We start from the raw sequence: 21,505 nt of genomic DNA on the forward strand, positions 1-21,505 counted from the left end.
GTCCCACAGTTCCAGCCTGCGCCTCCCTGTGTAGTGGTGCCACAAGGCAGACACAGGCAGAGGAGGAGATTGGAGACACGCTCTCCTGAGATGCAGCGTGCAAAAGATGCGGCTCAGGTTGTGGCATTGGGTATGGAGACCAATGAGCTTACCCGATCACTCATCGGTGGCGTCAATGCAGTGGGTGAAGAGTTGACGGTCCTGACAGGAGAAATAGCAGTAATGACACAGGAACTTAAGGAGGGAACGTCCGAGGGAGTGCAATCGACGGCACAGGCCGTCAGGGAGGGCATGCAAGTGTCGGCACAGGCTGTCAGGATGGGCCTGGTTGAGGTAGCTGCTGCAATAAGGGCACAAAGCCCGGCCAATCAAATGACACCCCCATGAGGAAGTGAACATTCACTGAGATATGGATGAGACATGGTTGTAGCCTTTCTTTGCTGCTTTTGTTCTTGTTCTTGATGTAGCTGTAGTGGCATTTTTCACATTGAAACTGTTTTGTAAGTTTTGTAACTTTACAACTTATAAGTGATCTCAGGGTTTTCAAGTGATCTTGTAGTGTAAATGCGCTCACATTCTGTAACTTATTTAATTTAGCATCTAAAAAGTGATCTTGAAGTTTAAGTGATCTTAAGAGTGTAAGATTTTTCACATTGACATTGTTTTGTAACTTTTGTAACTTTACAAGTTTATAAGTGATCTTAAAGTTTTTAAGTGATCTTCAAGAGTCATATTAAAAAGTATAGTTTGATACAACAAATATTTTATTACAGTGACGTTAACTTTTCAATAAAATATTTTTTCATTAAAACTGTTTCATGTTCCATTAACACAACACAACATAGGAGCAACTGCAAAGAATAAATATGTCCATGCGCAACAGTGGTCGCAGAGCCCTCAGGCATCAATAGTTGAAGCGTTCATGGATGAGCTGTTGGCGCAAGGCTTGTGCAATCGTTAAAGGGGCACGATGGACGGCCCTCCTCCGACCTCGTGCTCCGGCATCAGGCACTTGCTTGCTTTCCTGATCGTCGTCATCATCCACATCCTGCTGTTCCGTAATATTATCATCATGCACTGGACTCTCACGTAGGTCTTCTGGTTCCACTACCAGCTCCTGCTGCCTCATGATGGCTAAGTTATGAAGCATGCAGCACACAACAGTGAAGTGACCGACAATCTGAGGAGAATATAGCAAGTGTCCTTCAGAATGGTCCAGGCATCGGAATCGCTGTTTCAATGTGCCAATGGTCCTCTCAATGATGCTGCGCGTTGCAATGTGTGCCATGTTGTATTGATGGTCAGCTTCTGTCCGTGTCACGCGTAGGGGCATCATGAGCCAGGTAGTCAGGCCGTACCCTTTGTCTCCCAGTAGCCAGCTCTGCCCTTCTGGCAGCTGCTCAAACATGTCAAATATAACGCTGTCGCGTAGGATGAACGCATCGTGGGTGCTGCCAGGGTATCTCGCATCGACTGACATGATGCGCTGCTTGCCGTCACACACGGGCTGCACATTGATAGAGTGGAAACCTTTCCTATTTCGGTACTGCTCAGATTCCTCCACAGGTGCTCGCAAGGCTATGTGGGTACAATCAATGCAGCCCTGTACCTTTGGGAAGCCAGCAATCCTGATGAAGCCCACAGCCCTCTCATGGATCGCTTGTGTAGTCATTGGGAAATTGATGAAGTCATTCCTTCGCACATACAGTGCAGCCGTGATCTGGTAAATGCAGCCATGTATTGCACGTTGAGAGATGGCACACACATCTCCAGTTGTAGCCTGAAACGATCCCGAGGCATAGAAAGAAAGTGCAGCTGTTACCTTCACTGCAACAGACAGGGCAGTTGGTGTTCTGTTTCTGGGCTGCAAATCTGCTCTCAAAATATCACAGATCTCAGCGACAACTTCTCTGCGGAAATGCAGCCTTTTGACACAATCAGCCTCGCTCATGTCCAGATACGAGCGCCTGGCTCGATATTGTCGATGTGGGTAAGGTCTCCTGCCCATCAACCTACGGGCTATGATGTTCCTGGTGCCGTGAGCTCTAATCAATTCTCTCCTATGCAGTGAATTGATGGCGAACCACTGCATAATACGTGGTGTTGACAATGCAGCACTCATTCTGCAAATTTAAGTTTAAAAGTGTCGATGTGGCTGCCTCTCCCTGTCCCTGGCCAAATGGCCTCAGTCCCCCTCACAGCTCGAAGGCTGCTTGATTGCTGTGTCTTTGCCTGCCGTCCAGTCACTGATGATGCCCCTATCCCGTAGCCAAATGGCCTCAGTCCCCCTCACAGCTCGAAGGCTGCTTGCTGTATCTTCGGCAGCTGGCCAGCCACTGACGCCGCCCCTATCGCGTGGCTGATTGGTCTCAGTCCCCTTCGCAGCTCGAAGGCTGCTTGCTGTATCTTCGGCTGCTGGCCAGCCACTGACCCCGCCTCTATCGCGTGGCCGAATGGCCTCAGTCCCCTTCGCAGCTCGAAGGCTGCTTGTTGTTTTTTCGGCTGCCGTCCACCCACTGATGGAAGGAAGGCCTGCCAGAAGCACTGCAGCTCGAAGGCTGCTTGCTGCCGCTGTTGGGCTGCCGTCGAGACACTGACGCCACCCCTGTCTCCAACATGGAAGGCCTGCCTGAAGCACAGCAGCTCGAAGACTGCTGCTGCTGCACACAGGTAGGAACATGGAATATTTAATCTTTGCTTTGTTTATAAATTTTTATTCAGGTTGGATCTTTATTTGTATAAGTATGAATGCTGAATGATTGTAGAATTTAATGACTTCCCTTTCCCCCCCCGCCCCCCCCGCTCATTTGTAACCTACGCCTAATTTGTAAAGTGTAGGCAAGGTTTTTTTGAGCGTACAAAAATCTTCACTTACTCCATTCTAAGTTAGTTTTGGAGTAAGTTTTCACTGCCTAAACTTTGAAAACAGGCTTAAGTGGCCGGACACGCCCCCTTTTGAAAAAAAAATTCTGTTCCAAAGTGAAACTGTTCTAACTGACTAGAACTGGAGCAAACTAAATGCCTAGAATTGCAATTTCTAAGATACTCCATTCTAAACCAGTTGCTCCGAAAAAACAGGAGCAACTCAGGCCGAAACTTGGCCCCTGAATAACTACCCTTTATCCCTACTCTCTGCTTTCCATTTTTTACCCAATTTGCGATTTCTCCCCAGATTCCACATGCCCGGTTTGTCATGAGCCTATCATAAGAACACAAGAACATAAGAATTAGGAGCAGGAGTAGGCCATATGGCCCTTCGAGCCTGCCATTCAATAAGACCATGTGGTACCTTATCAAAGGCCTTTTGAAAATCCAAGTATATGACATCTATTGTATTGTGTCTATAAGCACTCTAGTAATGACTCCACGAGGCAAGGTATTGTACTTGCACTATGGTGACCTTAGTCTATTTATTACAGCTCCTGAGTGAGGGTACAGCATGGTGAGCTCCCTTTTATACCTGGTTACCTGCCCCTCATGGTCTGGTTGCCACCACCTTTACTTCTGGCGCTTCACCTCGTGGTTCGGACGTCATCTTCTTTCTCTCCACGAGGTAGGCTGCGGTGATCCTTTTTTCCCCAGGTTCTGCCATGGAAGCAGGGAAGTTGCCTTCTGCGCCGATTTTCTTCCTCCGGAGTCCTGCCACTGGAGCCTGGAAGGTGAGGTCGGGTCGTTTGGGCTGGATCATCTCGCCATTGGGTTGAGCGGTCTGTGTTGTTTCCATGCAGTCGAGTTGAGTAGCTGGTTTCTCAGGTGTTGTGCTGGATCCAAATTTGGGGCCGCATAGGACGTCGATCACCTGAGGCTGGAGGTTTTCACAGCTCCAACGGATTTGTTTCATCCATCTTCTTCCTAGCAGCATTGGACCATCACCAGCAACAATCCACAAAGGTAACTTGTGCATCGCGCTGCCATGGGACACCTGGACATCCACGCTGACAACGACTGGGTAGGTGAGCAGCTTCACTTGAATCAGGATCATTTTAGGTCGTTCGGTTGGACTGTCCCAGAGTTTCTCAAAGGCCGCCTGATTCATCAGTGACTGGCTCGCCCGTGTCCACCTCCATCGTGACTGGAACACCGTTGATTTCAACTTCCATTTTCAACGGAGAACTCTTGGTGGAGCAGGTAAACACTCCGTACACCTCATTGTGGGCCTGAGCTGCCTCATGGACTCTCTCTTCATCGTCGCTGGAGTACGGATGGTCGGCCAACTCTTCATTGACTCGGTGAGTAAAATTTCTCTTGCACATTCGCTGGAGATAGCCCTTCGTGTTACAACCTTTGCAAGTATAGTCTTTGTAGTGGCACTGGTGGGCCCTGTGATTTCCTCCACAGCGCCAGCATGGGGTTTGCCGGTTGGCCCCATGTGTCAGATTCAGGGTTGCGGGACTCAGGGTTCTGTTCTCTCTACCCTGAGACCGCTTGCAGCAGCCGTGCCACTAAAAGGCACCAGTCGGTTCACAGTACTTGCCGGGTTAGAGTCCTGGGGGTGAGTCGTCCACTTGGAATTGCAGGCCGAGGCCATGGCTCACGTTAATTGCCTTCTGCAGAGTGACCGTGGTGTCCGCAGAAAGCAGCCTGTGGAGAAGGCCCTTGTGGCCGATTCCAATAACGAAGATGTCCCGCAGTGCTTCGGTGAGGTGGTCGCCAAAATCACACGGTGCAGCCAATCGTCTGAGGTCTGCAGCATTTTTTGCGATTTCTTGGTCTTCAGGCCACCGGTGGGTGTAGAACCAGTGTCTGGCTGTGAGGATGCTCTCTTTAGGCTTGAGTTGTTCCTGTATCATCGTTACGAGCTCCGCATATGTTTTGGTTGTTGTCTTCTTTGGGGCTAACAAGTCCCTGACAAGGCCATAGACAGTGGGCCCAAAACTGCTGAGCAGGATAGCTCTGCACTTATCAGCCAGCGAGGTCGGGGTGTCTCCCGCCAGGTCGATCACAATGAAAAAGTGTTCGAGCCTTTCCCCAAAGGCCTCCCAATCTTCCCCATCGGCGAATTGTTGAAAGGTGCCAAGGTTAGCCATTTTTCGCGGTGAAATTCGTAATCTTGTCGCCAGTTATTGTGTCTGTAAGCACTCTAGTAATGACTCCACGAGGCAAGGTATTGTACTTGCACTGTGGTGACCTTAGTCCATTTATTACAGCTGCTGAGTGAGGGTACAGCATAGTGAGCTCCCTTTTATACCTGGTTACCTGTTGTGTACAGGTGACCCTTCGGTCTCCACCAGTTGCACCCTCTGGTGGTACAAGCAGAGTGCATACAGTGTGAAGGTACATCCAGTAGTCTTATGTAGCTGTACATTGAGTGTACAGGGTATATTCTTAGGTTATACATACACAACATATGGGATTTTCTTTTTGTTACCTTTTCAAAGAATTATATCAGGTTAGCTAAGTATAACTTTGCCTTTCAAAATCCATACTGACCATTTTTTATTCTATTTTCTGTCTCTCGATGCTTTTCTATCATTTCTTTTAGTATAGAGTACAGTGTCTTTCACATTACTGACGTTAAGCTGACTGGTCTCGTTCCCAGGTTTTGTTTTATCTCCTTTTTGTATATAGGAACAATATTAGCTGCTCACCAGTCCTCTGGCACTATCCCCTCTTCTATGGAATTTTTATGTATATAAACTAGTGCCTCTGCTATCTCCTTCCTAGTTTCCTTGAGTATGTGTAGGTGCATACCATCTGGGCTGGTGGTCTTATCCTCTTTTAGTTTTGCTAGTTTGTCAATTATTTTCTCCCTTCCTATCCCAAATGTATTACTATTCCTTTTAAGCTCAGAAGTAGGGAGAAGTAGGGCCATGAGGGGATTTAAACACGAGGATGAGAATTTTAAATTTGAGGCGTTGTTGGACTGGAGACCAATCTAAGTCAGCGAGTACAGGGGTGATGGGTGAACAGAACTTGCTGCGAGTTAAGAGCAGAGTTTTGGATGAGCTCATGTTTACAGAGGGTGGAATATGGGAACATGGGAGGCTGGCCAGGAGAGCACTGGAATAATCGAGTCAGGGTAACAAAAGCATGGATGACATTTTCAGCAGCAGATCGGCGGGGGCGGGCGAAGGCAGGCAATGTTATAGAAGTGGAAGTAGGCAGAGAGGACATGTGGTTGGAAGCTGACCTCAGGACACCAAGATTGCGAACAGACGCCGAAGATGCAAATACAGTCTCAGAAAGTGGCGATGTAGGTGGAGGTCACAGTAGATCCCAGGAGCCAGCAGACGAATGGAATTTGGTTCCAGGAGGAAGCAGATTTCTGTCCAGGATCCAACACAGCTGCAGAGTAAAGCTGAGAGGCAGGCGGTGGGATGGCACTATAGGCTCGAACAGGTTATCTTAAATTTGGTGAGATTGAGTGGCAGAGAGTTGCATCAGCCAAGACATACAGTGTAATCCAGCAGAGCAGCGTACTCCTGATGGCAGAGGAGTTCAGGAGTCTGGGAAATCAAACATGAGCAGATTCCCAGTGGTAGCGAAGAGCACAGGGAAATGATAGAACAAACAGGGTTGGGTGTACAATGTGCTCTGTATAGTCTAGTTTTAAACTTGTAGATTGAACTAAAATGTACCCACTATTAGGAGCAGTAGACCTGAAACAGTGAAAGAGATGCAACATCGCCCAACTCTGCCCCTGACTCATCTCATCTGCTGCTGACACCCTCATCTTTGTTACCTCTAGACTTGACTATTCTAACGCACTCCTGGCCGGCCTCCCATCTTTCACCCTCCATAAACTTAAATTCATCCAAAACTCTGTTGCCGGTATCCTAACTCGCACCAAGTCCCGTTCACCCCTGTGCTCACTGACCTACTTTGACTCCCGGTTGAGCAATGCCTCGATTTTAAATTCTCATCCTTGTTTTAAAATCCCTCCATGGCCTTGCCCCTCCCTATCTCTATAACCTGCTCCAGTCCTACAATCCTCTGAGATATTTGCGCTCCTCTAATTCTACCCGCTTACGCATCAACGAATTTATCGCTCCACCATTGGCAGGCATGCTGCCGAGGCCCTAGGCTCTGGAATTCCCTCCCTAAACTGCTCTGCCTCTCTACTTGTCTTTCCTCCTTTAAGACACTCCTTAAAACTACCTCGTCATCTGCCCTAATATGTCCTCATATGGCTCGCTGTTAAATTTTGTTTGGTAATGCTCCTGTGATACGCCGTGGGATGTTTTACTATGTTACAGGCGCTATATAAATGCAAGTTGCTGCTGTTGTTGTTGGAGGGGGTGGGTTGGAAGGGCAATGGATGGAATTGCAAAGGAGAGCAGCTTAATCGGGACCTGCCAGCCCTGAAATTATCTTGGTTAACATCTGAAATTAGCTAATTTCCAGTCCATCCTGTCATCGACCTGAAATGTTAACTCTGTTTCTCTCTCCACAGATGCTGCCTGACCCGCTGAGATTTCCAGCATTTTCTGTTTTTATTTCAGATTCCAGCCTCCGCAGTATTTTGCTTCTGTTTTCTTGGATTCCTTGTTTTATTCATTTCCAAAGTATCTCTAATCAGCTCTTGGCCACAAATGGTCTCCCTTCGGACACCTTACTCTCTGCTTCATTGGAGGTTTGTACACCACAAATTCATTAACAGCTGTTGAAAAACTAAAATTACGAGCTTTCAAGTTCAGAAGACAAAACTGTCCCATAATGTGAAGTTATATGAATGCAACTTGAAAACATTGAGAATTTAAAGAGTAAACAATTTTAGTTATTGAACTTAAAATAACATTACCTTTTGGATCAGCTATTGGAATAGTACGAATTCGTGGTCTGATGAGCTTCCATCGTGGAACCTGAGAGCTTTCTGGTGGCTTCACAAGGGGACAACACCTGGTCCTTGTCACTTGTACTGGGTGGCTATATATGTGGGAAAGTCCATAGTGTCGCAACCTCTCTGAGGATTGAGCCTACAAGGTGCAGAAGAACCGCGTAAAGTCACTAAACAGAAACAAAACATGGGATGGGTATGATGGTTATAGTCCTCAAGATTTGAAGGTTGTGAGTTCAACGCTATTGAATTGCTTATAAAGTCAACTGGCTCATAAATAGAAACCTCCAACCCACCCACCCGCCCCTCCCTCCATATCACTCTGGTCTGAAGTGCCCAAAGGAGCCTCTCAGTTCTGACGGGGTCAGCGCTGCAGAGCAACAAAAGAACGATCACGATTTGGCCCACAGATTTTGCTTGAGGCTGTAGTGTTTTAGCGGAAGTTTCAGTGTTTTGAAATCAATTGGGGTCTGTTACCCGAGTATGAAGATGGATATTCGACAGGTGATGGGACAAGGTTGGGTCGAGTGAGTGGTCAGGAGCAAGAAAACGTTAAGGGAGGAAAGAGAAGGGAAGCATAAGGCCATGGAGAGGTTAGTGGTGGTGAGCGAGGAAAAGTTGTTGGTTTGAGCTGCGAGTGAGAAAGTGAGAGTTGGGCATTGATAAAAGAGAGAAAGGGAAAAGTAAATGGTTTATGTCTGTAGTATTTACAGTGATAAGAAAAGTCAAGTTATATTCCTATTAAATGGTATTTTTACCAGTGATTTGATGATTGAGTTCTGTGATTCTGTCCATTTTTCCATTACCAGTAAACATCAATGGCTTTGAAAATTCTTATATAGGATAAGTAAATTATCCATTACTTATTTAAAAGCCAAGACTAAACAGGAAGATTGTAGGGATTGTGCATTAGATTGCACTAGCTGTGTACCAGGACTGCAGAGGTGAGAGGTATTGGAAGGTTTTTTAAATTCATTCACAGGATGTGAGTATCACTGGCAAGACCAGCATTTATTGCCGCTCCCTAATATGCCTCCCATTGAAGGGGGTCTTGGGCTGAGGCAGCAGTGATGGAGACCCTATGCTTGGTTGCAGAAGGGGATGGACCAGGGTTTGGTAGGATTGGGGTTGTACTGCTGGAATTTGGAAGCACTGTGACGAGGGTGCTGAGATATTTGAGGACTAGAGTGGTGATTGAGTTTAGCAGTATTTGGGATTCTGGGGTTTGGGAGGGTAGCAGGGTTTAGCAGAATTGGAGATTGCTGCATTGTAGCAGAACTGGAGAAAAGGGACTTGTGGTTTGGAAACACTTGGTGGGGGTGGGGGGGGGGGGGGAATTTCCTGGAGTTTGGGGAGAGCGGTGCATTTTTGTAGAAATGGAGGTGAGTCCCCAAGACTGGAAAGCAGCCCTGGGAATCAGGAGAACTGTGGTGGAGCTCCAGGCATTTGGCAGTGCTGGAGAGGTAGGTTGTGGGGTTTGCAAATACTGAAGAGGCCTCCAAGTGTGGAAGCATTGAGGAATGCATTTTTGTGGTAGGAGAGAATTAGGCGAGTCCTGGGATATGGAAGAATGGGAGGAAAGTCCAAGTGTGGAATTACTGTAAGGAGTGTATACTCAGAGTGCTACTGGGAAAGGAATCCTGGTCTCATGTACTTGTGAAGCATCCTGCAATCTGGGAGCAGTGGAGGTGACTTCTGGAGTTTTTGGGGATAATTGGAATGGATATCCTGTAGTTTGGGTCCAATGAGAGTACTGGGGAGAGGGGTTCAGTAGTTTGCATGGACTCAGGAAAGGGGGTTCTGCATTGATGGGAGAGTCAGGTTGGGATAACACTGAAGCGACAGAAAGGTGAGAGGAATATAACCTGACCCCACTGTGTTTGGGGTACCGCCCCCCCACCCCACCCCCAAACTGATCAGCCAAAGTCCAAAGCCAAAGCCGCCCACTGTTAACTGGGAACCAGCTTTAGGTGAGTTGAAAACCTTTACTGCACTTTTAGTGTGTATACCATTACTGAAGGCCAGGAACATGGTGATGAAGTACGTTTTGTGCCTCATGGGTTGGGGACGGAAAGTTGATGTTGAGGGAAATTTCATGTCAAATACATGGATGTGGATGGCAGGGAATTTTGCAACAATGGTGGCAACTGTTGGGAAATCTCAAAGAGGCAACGGGCTGAAGAATGGCTGTGATCTCGACGGCTGCACCTGTTGCTCCAACCACACTTTAAAATAACTTGGCAGGTGGCCAACCAGAGAGTAGGACGAGGTAGCAACAGCTTGTGCCAGGCAAGAGGCCCAATGTTCAGGGGTCTCAGGCAGGTGATGCTGTAGAGACACTGAATCGGTGGCTGAGAGGACCAAAACTGGAATGATTCACGTAAAAATGAGGCAAGACATAGGAATAGAAACTGCAAGTTTAAGCGTGACAGAATGGTAGCATAGTGGTTAAGTTAAGTTAGGTTAAGTTGATAATCCAGAGGGCTGGACGAATAATCTGGAGACATGAGTTAAAATCCCACCACGGCAGCAATGGAATAAAAGTTTGTGTCAGTAATGGTGACCATAAAACTATCGGAATGTCGTTAAAAGCCCAACTGGTTAATTAATGTGCTTTAGGGAAGGAAATCTGCCAACCTTACCTGGGTATGGCCGATATGTTACTCCAGACCCACAGCAATGTGGCTGACTCTTAACTACCCTCTGAAATGGCCTAGCAAACTGCTACAAGGAACAATAATAAGAATAAAACTGGACGGGTCACCCAGCATCGACCTCGGCACCAGGTTCGGACACGACAAGGTACACCCAGCCCAATCGACCCTGCAAAGTCCTCCTCACTAACATCTGGGGACTTGTGCAAAAATTGGGAAAGCTGTTCTACAGATTAGTCAAACAACAGCTTGACACGGTCATACCTTTCAGCCAATGTGCCAGACACCTCCATCACCATCCCCGAGTATGTCCTGTCCCACCAGCAGGACAGACCAACCCGAGGTGGCAGCATAGTGGTATACATAGTGGACCTGGGAATCCTCAACATTGACTCCGGACCACATGAAGCCTCATAGCTTTAGATCAAGCATGGGCAAGGAAACCGCTCCCTGATTATCACCAACTGCCCTCACTCAGCTAATGAATCAATACTTCTCCATGTTGAACAACACTTGGAAGAAGCACTGAGAGTAGCAAGGGCACAGAATGTACTCTGGGTGAGGGACTTCAATGTCCATCATCAAGAATGGCTTGGTAGCACCACTACTGGCTGAGTCCTGAAGGACATAACTGCTAGACTAAGTCTGCAGCAGGTGGTGAGAGGACCATCACGAGGGAAAAACCTATTTGACCTCATCAGATGCATCTGTCCATGACAGTATTGGTAGCAGTGATCACCACACAGTCATTGTGGAGACAAAGTCCCGTCTTAACACTAAAGACACCCTCCAACGTGTTGTGCAGCACTACCACTGTGCTAAATGGGATAGATTCAGAACAGATCTAGCAGCTCAAAACTGGGCATCCATGAGACGCTGTGGGCCATCAGCAGCAGCAGAATTGTATTCCACCATAATCTGTAACCTCATGGCTCGCCATATTCCTCAATCTACATTACCATCAAGGCAGGGGACCAACCCTGGTTCAATGAGGTGTGTAGAAGAGCATGCCAGGAGCAGCACCAGGCAGATCTAAAAATGAGGTACCAACCTGGGGAAGCTACAACACAGGACTACATGCATGCTAAGCAGTGGTAGCAACATGCTATAGACAAGGCTAAGCGATCCCACAATCAATGGATCCGATCAAAGCTCTGCAGTCCTGCCACGTCCAATCGTCAATGGTGGTGGACAATTAAACAACTAATGGGAGGAGGAGGCTCCATGAATATCCCCATTCTCAATGATGGTGGAGCCCAGCGTGCCAGGGCAAAGGACAAGGCTGAAGTGTTTTCAACCATCTTCAGCTAAAAGTGCAGAATGGACGAACCATTTCGGCCTCTTCCTGAGGTTCCCACCATCACAGAAGCCAGTCTTCAGCCAATTCAATTCACTCCATGTGATATCAAGAAATGGCTGAGCTCACTGGATACAGCAAAGGCTATGGGCCCCACCAATATCCCGGTTGTCGTGCTGAAGACTTGTGCTCCAGAATTAGCTGCGCCTCTAGCCAAGCTGTTCCAGTACAGCTACAACTCTGGCATCTAGCCGACAATATGGAAAACTGCTCAGGTATGTTCTGTCCACAAAAAGCAGGACAAATCCAATCCGGCCAATTACTGCCCCATCAGTCTACTCTCAATCATCAGTAAAGTGATGGTAGGTGTCAGTGACAGTGCTATCAAGCGGCACTTACTTACCGTTAACCTGCTCACAGATTCTCAGTTTGGGTTCCGCCAGGACCACTCGGCTCCAGATCTCAAACACGGACAAAAGAGATGAATTCCAGAGGTGAGGTGAGAGTGACTGCCATTGACATCAATGTAGCATTTGACCGAGTGTGGCATTAAGGAGCCCAAGTAAAATTGAAGTCAATGGGAATCAGGGGGAAATCCCTCCATTGGCTGGAACCATACGTAGCACATAGGTAGATGGTTGTAGTGGTTGGAGGTCAATCATCCCAGCTCCAGAACATCGCTGCAGGAGTTCCTCAGGGCAGTGTCTTTGGCCCAACCATCTTCAGCTGCTTCATCAATGACCTTCCCTCCATCATAAGGTCAGAATCGGGATGTTCGCTGATGGTTGTACAGTGTTCAGTTCCATTCGCAAATCGTCAAAGAATGAAGCAGTCCATGCCCACCTGCAGAAAGAGCTGGACGACATTCAGGCTTGGGCTGATAAGTGGAAAATAACATTCGTGCCACACATGTGCCAGGCAATGACAATCTCCAACAAGCGGGAGTCTAACCACCTCAGATCAGCCATGATCTTATTGAATGGCGGAGTAGACTCGTGGGGCCAAATGGCCTACTCCTGCTCCTATTTCTTCTGTTCACCTTCCCTTGATATTCAACGGCATTACCATCATCGAATCCCTACCATCAACATCTTGGGATCACCATTGGCCAGAAATTTAACTGGATCAGCCACATTTACACTGTGGCAACATGAGCGGGTCATAGGCTGGGTTATTCTGCAGCGAGTGTCTCACCATTGACTCCCCAAATCCTTTCCACCATCTACAAGGCACAAGCCAGGAGTGTGATGGAATTCTCTCCACTTGCCTGGATGAGTGCAGCTCCAAGAAGCTCAACACAATCCAGCACAAAGAAGCCCGCTTGATTGGCATCTCATCTATCTCCTTCACCTAGAAGGACAAGGGCAGCATGCCCAAGGGAGCATATATTGCCATTCCTTCATCGTTGCTTGGTCATAATCCTGGAACTCCCTTCCTAACAGCATTGTGAGTTTTTTCACCACACGGACTGCAGCGGTTCAAGAAGGCGGCTCACCACTACCTTCTCAAAGGCAATTAGGGACGGGCAGTAAATGCTGACCTTACTAGCGACGCCCACATCCCAGAACAAATAATTAAAATAAATGAGAGTGAGACAAATCAACTGCCATCATCATCATCTTCCCCCTTCCTTGTACGCCATTATTAACCCCTTCTTCCTCTGCATCTTCTACCCCCCTATCTTTCCTGTCCAAGGCCCTTGGAAATTGTTACTCCATGATAAACTCTTCCACAATTCCTAGTTTGAATCCCTTCAGTTCAGTTTCTACTCTGCTCACAGCACCAAACCTACCCTAATCAAAATCCCCACAAATATCCTCTACGACCTCCTTGAGTTCTCCACATAATTCAACATGATTGACCAGTCCATCGTCCTTCACAGTCCACCACTAGGGAACCACCCTCGTACAGTCACCTCTGGAGTCATCCAGTGCTCCCTTCATTTTTCCTACTTACATGTTGCCCCTCTGTGGGTGTGGGATTAATTTCCATATGTTTGGAATAGAAACTGATCTCACCACCACCCACGACTCCAAGAACACCACTGTATGGTCAGACTGTCTATCTGTCATCAAATCAGGAATGAGGCGGAACTTCCTGCATTTGAAGACTGAAGCCATCTTATTCAGATCCCATCTGAAACTCTGGGTCCCTGCCTCAGACTCTAACATCCACCCCTGCTGCTCACTCAGACTGAACCATGTCCGTCAGACTCTGAGCTGACCTTTAAACCCTATATCCAATCCATTACGAACATTGATTTCTATCTTCACAACATCCCCACCTCTGCTCTTACCTCACTCCTACTGCTGCTGAAATATTTGTTATGCTCTAGTTGCCTTCAGGCTTGACTTCTCCAACATCCTTGCCACCATCCTCTTAAGCTCAGCCAACACAAAGTCCAACTCATCTGAAACTCCACCTTCCACAAGTATTGCAAAAAGTTTTGCTCTCTCAGCCCTCATGACACCCACTGGCTCCCTGTCCTCCAACGCATCAAATTCAAAATCCATGTCCTCATTTACACAACCCTCTACGAGCTGACACCAATCTGCCTCTCCAAGTCCTCTAGCCCTTCAGTGTTCTGTCTCTTGGCTCCTCTGCATCCTTCTTCTTTCATCTCCACCATCAGCAGTAGATGCTTCAGCTGTCTTGGCCTTGCTGGAATTCTCTCGCTAATCTGCCCTGCCCCTCCCCCTTCCTATATCTCTCCAACTTTAAAAGCCTTCTCAAAATCTAACCTTTCCACTGTGCTTTCAATGACCTTCCTCCAGAACTGCTCAGTCTTCATTTCTTCTAAGAATATAAGAACATAAGAATTAGGAGCAGGAGTAGGCCATACGGCCTTTCGAGCCTGCTACGCCATTCAATAAGATCATGGCTGATCTTCAAACTCAACTCCACTTTCCTACCCGATCCCCATATCCCTTGATTCCCCTAAAGTCCAAAAATCTATCTATCTCAGCCTTGAATATATTCAGCGACTCAGCATCCACAGCCCTTTCAGGTAGAGAATTCCAAAGAAGTCCAAAGACTCACCACCCTCTGAGTGAAGAAATTCTCTCTCATCTCGATCTTAAATGGCCGATCCCTTATCCTGAGACTATGCCTCCAGTTCTAGACTCTTCAGCCAGGGGAAAAAACCTCTCAGCATTTGCCCTGTCAATCCCCCTCAGAATCTTATATGTTTCAATGAGATCACCTTTAATTCTTCCAAAGAGAGTATAGGACCAATCTGCTCAATCTCTCCTTGTAGGACAATCCTCTCATACACGGATCAATATAGTGAACCTTTGTTGCACCACCTCTAGGGCATGTATGTCCTTTATCAGATAAGGAGACCAAAACTGTGCACAGTACTCCAGGTGTGGTCTTACCAAAGTCCTGTAAAACTGTTGTAAGCCTTCTTTACTCTGGTAAAGGCCAACATGGCATTTGCTTTTCTAATTGCTTGCTGTACCTGCATGCTAACTTTCTGTGTATCCTGTTCAAGGATATCTAAATCTCTCTGAACACCAACATTTAATAGTTTCTCACCATTTAAAAATATTCTATTTTTCTATTCTTCCTACCAAAGTGAATAACCTTACATTTCCCCACATTATACTCCATCTGTCACCTTATTGCCCACTCACTTAACCTGTCTACATCCCTTTGCAGGCTCTTTGTGTTCTCCTCACAGCTTATTTTCTCACCTAGCTTTGTATTCTCAGCAAACTTGGATGCATTGCACAGCCCCTTCAGCTAAGTCATTAATATAGATTGTAATTGGCTGAGGCCCAAGCACTGATCCTTGCGGCACCCCACAAGTTACAGCCTGCCAATCTGTAAATGACCCGCTTATCCTTACTTTCTGTTTTCTGTTAGTTAGCCAATCCTCTATCTGTGCGAATATATGACCTCCAACTCCATGAGCCCTTAAAGGTAGTAATCTCAGGACTGCTACCAGTGCCACGTGCTACTCAGAGTAGGAATGGCAGGATAGCTAAGATGAATACGTGGCTTGAGGAGTGGTGCAGGAGGGAGGGATTCAAATTCTTGGGACATTGAAACCGTTTCTGGGGAGGTGGAACCCGTACAAACCAGACGGTCTGCACCCAGGCAGGACCGGAACCAATGTCCTAAGGGGAGTGTTTGCTAGTGCTGTTGAGGAGGGCTTAAACTAATATGGCAGGGGGATGGGAACCTATGCAGGGAGACAGAGGGAAACAAAATGAGGGGAGAAGCAAAAGATAGAAAAAATAAAAGTAAAAGTGGAGGGCAGAGAATCCCAAGGCAAAAATCAAAAAAGGTCACATTACAGCAAAATTCTAAAGGGACAAAGTGTTAAAAAGACAAGCCTGAAGGCTCTGTGCCTCAATGCGAGGAGCATTCGTAATAAGGTGGACGAATTAACTCCGCAGGCAGCTATTAACGAATATGATATAATTGGGATTACGAAGACATGGCTCCAGGGTGGCCAAGGCTGGGAATTCAACATCCAGGGGTATTTAACATTCAGGAAGCATAGACAGAAAAGAAAAGGAGGTGGGGTAGCGTTCCTGGTTAAAGAGGAAATTAACGCAATCGTAAGGAAGGACATCAGCTTGGATGATATCGAATCTGTATGGGTAGAGCTGCAGAATACCAAAGGACAGAAAACGCTAGTGGGAGTTGTGTACAGACCACCAAACAGTAGTAGTGAGGTCAAACAAGAAATTAGAGATGCTTGCAATAAAGGTGTTCTGTATCTGTAAAGCATGCACTCCCATATTCCGCCACCAGGGAGCGCATCCTCTGAAGTCCCAAGGGATCCCAGTATCCCTTGGGAACACTGTATATAAGCCGGCCCCCAAGGCCTGTTCCTCACTCTGGAGTGTCTTAATAAAGACCGAGGTCACTGTTACTTTAACCTCCTTGTGTGCAGTCTCATCTGTGTTCGGAACACAATAAAAGGTACAGCAGTTATCATGGGCGACTTTAATCTACATATTGATTGGGCTAACCAAACTGGTAGCAATACGGTGGCGGAGGATTTCCTGGGGTGTATTAGGGATGGTTTTCTGGACCAATATGTCGAGGAACCAACCACAGGGCTGGCCATCCTGGACTGGATGATGTGTAACGAGAAAGGACTAATTAGCAATCTTGTTGTGTGAGGCCCCTTGTGGAAGAGTGACCACAATATGGTCGAATTCTTTATTAAGATGGAGAGTGACACAGTTAATTCAGAGGCTAGGGTCCTGAACTTAAGGAAAGGTAACTTCGATGGTATGAGGCGTGAATTGGCTAGAATCGACTGGCGAATGATACTGAAAGATTTGACGGTAGATCGGTAAATAGACATTTAAAGATCACATGGATGTACTTCAACAATTGTACATCCCTGTCTGGAGTAAAAATAAAACGGGGAATGTGGCTCAACCGTGGCTAACAAGGGAAATTAGGGGTAGTATTAAATCCAAGGAAGAGGCATATGCATTAGCCAGAAAAAGCAACAAAGCTGAGGACTGGGAGAAATTTAGAATTCAGCAGAGGAGGACGAAGGGTTTAATTAGGAGGAGGGAAATAGAGTATGAGAGGAAGCTTGCTGGGAACATAAAAACTGACTGCAAAAGCTTCTACAGATATGTGAAGAGAAAAGGATTAGTGAAGACAAACGTAGGTCCCTTGCAGTCAGAATCAGGTGAATTTATAATGGGGAACAAAGAAATGGCAGACCAATTGAACAAATATTTTGGTTCTAACTTCACGAAAGAAGACACAGATAACCTTCCGGAAATACTGGAGGACCGAGGGTCTAGCGAGAATGAGGAACTGAAGGAAATCCTTATTAGTCAGGAAATTGTGTTCGGGAAATTGATGGGATTGAAGGCCAATAAATCCCCAGGGCCTGGCAATCTGCATCCCAGAGTACTTAAGGAAGTGGCCCTAGAAATAGTGGATGCATTGATGATCATTTTCCAATTGTCTATTGAATCTGGATCAGTTCCTATGGACTGGAGTGTAACTAACGGAAAACCAGTTTTTAAAAAAGGAGGGAGAGAGGAAACGAGGAATTATAGACCAGTTAGCCTGACATCAGTAGGGGGGAAAATGTTGGAATCAATTATTAAAGATGAAATAGCAGCGCATTTGTAAAGCAGTGACAGGATCGGTCCAAGTCAGCATGGATTTATGAAAGGGAAATCATGCTTGACAAATCTTCTAGAATTTTTTGAGGATGTAACTAGTAGAGTGGACAAGGGGGAGAACCAGTGGATGTGGTGTATTTGGACTTTCAAAAGGTTTTTGACAGCGTCCCACATAAGAGATTAGAGTGCAAAATTAAAGCACATGGTATTGGGGGTAATGTATTGATGTGGATAGAGAACTGGTTGGCAGTCAGGAAGCAGAGAGTACAGATAAACGGGTCCTTCTCAGAATGGCAGGCAGTGACGAGTGGGGTGCCGCAGAGCTCAGTGCTGGGACCCCAGCTATTTACAATTTCCATCAATGATTTAGATGAAGGAATTGAGTGCAATATCGCCAAGTTTGCAGACGACACTAAGCTGGGTGGTGGTGTGAGCTGTGAGGAGGATGCTAAGAGGCTGCAGGGTGACTTGGACAGGTTAGGTGAGTGGGGAAATATATGGCAGATGCAGTATAATGTGGCTAAATATGAGGTTATCCACTTTGGTGGCAAAAACATGAAGGCAGAATATTATCTGAATGGCAGCAGATTAGGAAAAGGGGAGGTGCAACGAGACCTGGGTGTCATGGTACATCAGTCATTGAAAGTTGGCATGCAGGTACAGCAGGCATGAAGAAGTCAAATGGCATGTTGGTCTTCATAGCTAGGGGATTTGAGTATAGGCGCAGGGAGGTCTTAATGCAGTTGTACAGGGCCTTGGTGAGGCCTCACCTGGAATATTGTGTACAGTTTTGGTCTCCTAATCTGAGGAAGGACATTCTTGCTATTGAGGGAGTGCAGCGAAGATTCACCAGACTGATTCCCGGGATGGCGGGACTAACATATGAGGAGAGATTGGATCGACTGGGCCTGTATTCACTGGAGTTCAGAAGAATGAGAAGGGATCTCATAGAAACATATGAAATTCTGACGGGGCTGGACAGGTTAGATGCAGGAAGAATGTTCCCGATGTTGGGGAAGTCCAGAACCAGGGGTCACAGTCTAAGAATAAGGGGTAAGCCATTTAGGAATGAGATGAGGAGAAACTTCTTCACTCAGAGAGTTGTTAACCTCTGGAATTCTCTACCTCAGAGAGTTGCTGATGCCAGTTCGTTAGATATATTCAAGAGGGAGTTAGATATGGCCCTGACAGCTAAAGGGATCAAGGAGTATGGAGAGAAAGCAGGAAAAGGGTACTGAGGTGAATGATCAGCTATGATCTTATTGAATGGTGGTGCAGGCTCAAAGGGCTGAAGGGCCTATCCCTGCACCTATTTTCTATGTTTCTATGTTGATCTTGCATAGCAATCTTTTATATGGCACCTTATCAACTGCCTTTTGGAAATCCAAATATACTATATCCACTAGTTCCCCTTTACCTACCCTGCTAGTTACATCCTCAAAAAGGCTCTAATAATTTTGTTAAACACGATTTCCCTTTCATAAAACCATGCTGACTCTGCCTAATCATATGATTTTCTAAGTACCTTGTTACCACTTCCTTAATAATGGATTCCCGCATTTTCCTGATGACTGATGTCTGACTAACTGGCCTGTAGTTCCCTTTTTTTCTCTCTCCCTCCTTTTTTGAATAGCAGGGCTACATTTGCTACCTTCCAGTTGGCTGGGATCATTCTAGAATCTAGGGAATTTTGGAAGATCACAACCAATGCATCCACTATCTCTGCAGCCATTTCTTTAAGAACCCTCGTCAGGTCCAGGGGATTTATCAGCTTGTATTCCCATTAGTTTCTCAAGTACTTTTTCTATACTGATATTAATTACATTAAGTTCCTCGCTGTCATTAGCCTCTTGGTTCCCCATTATTTTTGCCATGTTTTTTGTATCTTCTACTGTGAAGACTGATACAAAATACTTGTTTAAAGTCTCTCCCATTTCCTTACTTTCATTATAATTTCACCTGTCTCTGCCTCTCAGGGACCAACACTTACTTTTGCTACTCTCTTGCTTTTTACTTACTGTAGAAGCTCTTACAATCTGTTTTTATATTTTTTGCTAGTTTATTTCTCCATGAAGTACCTTCAGGAAGTCTTCTAGATTATAGGTTTTGTATAAATAAATGTATAAATTGCCAGTGAGTAGCACTCTTGCCTCTGAGTCAGAGGTTGTGCATTCAAGTGCCACTCTAGAGGCTTGAGCACACAATCCAGGTTGACAATCCCAGTGCACCACTGAGGGAATGCTGTGCTGTCAGAGATGCCGTCGGATGAGATGTTAAACCGTCTGCCCTCTCAGGTGGACGTAAAAGACCCCACGGCAGTATTTGGAAGTAAAACACGGGAGTTGTCCCCAGTGTCCTGGCCAATATTTATCCTTCAACCAACATCACCAAAATAGATTATCTGGACATTATCACATTGCTGTTTGTGGGGAGCTTCCTTTGCACAAATTTCCTACATTACAATAGTGCGTACACTTCAAAAGTACTTCATTGGCTGTAAGGTGCTTTGATATGTCCTGAGGTCATGAAAGGCGCTATTGGAATGTAAGCTCTTTCTTTCTTTAACATGTAACTTGCTGCTTTCACTTGATCTACAATATTATCGGAACAGCAGTCAGAGATTAAAGGGGCCGAAACTGTCCCTTTCTTGAAGGCTTCTTAATACCAGAAAGCGGCGGCCATTCTGCGGAGTGCAATGGTCACCGACTTTTCATGTAATGGCCGCAATTATCAAAATTCCGCTCCTGCGGTATCCCAGCGGTGCCCCGCGCCCCCCATCCCCACCACTCCGCTGCTGCTGATCCGTGCTAAATATGTCATCACAGTGCACACCGCTGATGTACCCCACCGACGGCGAAATTCCGCTAAGAAAGTCTTCCTCCCACCGGGCGGTGCCAAAACAAGCTTTTTCATGATGGTGCTGTGAGGCTGAGGCCTTCTGCAATGGCGGTGTGGCTCCCATTAACGGGGAGGACCTACTGCCGCTGCCACCATGTTTTTCTTTTGGTCGGCCGACTGCTATGTCGGCCCAACAATTACGGCTTCGGGTTCGGCTGGGCTGCCAACAGCCAGCCTGGCATTCCCTCTTGGGTGCCAGGCTGCTGGTTCGGCCGAAATCCTCCCTGGTGGCCTAGTGGACTGAAGTTTAAACATCGCGTAGGCTCTCTCCTTTAAGTGAAGGGGAGAGCCGTGGTGAAGTGGCGCCGCGATGATATCATCGCGGTGGTCACGACACTCCGTCCCTAACTTCCGCCCTTCTGGTGTTCTCACCGCCCCACTTTCACCCTCATTATGAGAGACTTCCAGTCCACCTGAAAAAAAAATAAAGAGCGAATTTCGCTCAAGAAGCCACCTCAACCATCGCAGCGGTAAGAACACTTGAAACGGGATGCGTGCGCCCTGTTTCGGGCGGAGGTCAATTTCGGGGTCAAAATGCCACACAATGTAAAATTGTGTATTCAACCATTACCATTTTTCCAAGTAAAGAAATCTTCCTTTCTGACAGCTGCAGTGGGAAGTAGGTAGCGTAAATCATCACCTCTGGCTGCACCGGCGTAGGGATAGCTGCAACACACAGAACATAAACATTGCTCATTTCTTTTAAACTAGAACACAACACTTGGTTGACATTCATTTCCTATATTAAAATCATACAGCAGAGATG

The 21,505-nt window shown here is 46.5% G+C and overlaps 1 protein-coding gene across 7 annotated transcripts in view; it reads right to left on the reverse strand.

Annotated features, from left to right (window-relative positions):
* Positions 1-21,505, reverse strand: part of adgb (androglobin) — a 513,562-nt gene that overhangs the window by 359,914 nt on the left and 132,143 nt on the right. For all 7 annotated transcript variants that reach the window (XM_070889961.1, XM_070889958.1, XM_070889959.1 and 4 more), the window contains 2 exons: positions 21,311-21,405; positions 7,742-7,916 (listed from right to left, as the gene is read on the reverse strand). In XM_070889961.1, coding sequence (XP_070746062.1) covers positions 7,742-7,916; positions 21,311-21,405 — 270 coding nt within the window. The remainder of the gene's footprint in view (positions 1-7,741; positions 7,917-21,310; positions 21,406-21,505) is intronic.

This window comes from Pristiophorus japonicus, chromosome 9 (assembly GCF_044704955.1).
Source record: "Pristiophorus japonicus isolate sPriJap1 chromosome 9, sPriJap1.hap1, whole genome shotgun sequence".
In the NCBI taxonomy this organism is placed as follows: domain Eukaryota; kingdom Metazoa; phylum Chordata; class Chondrichthyes; family Pristiophoridae; genus Pristiophorus; species Pristiophorus japonicus.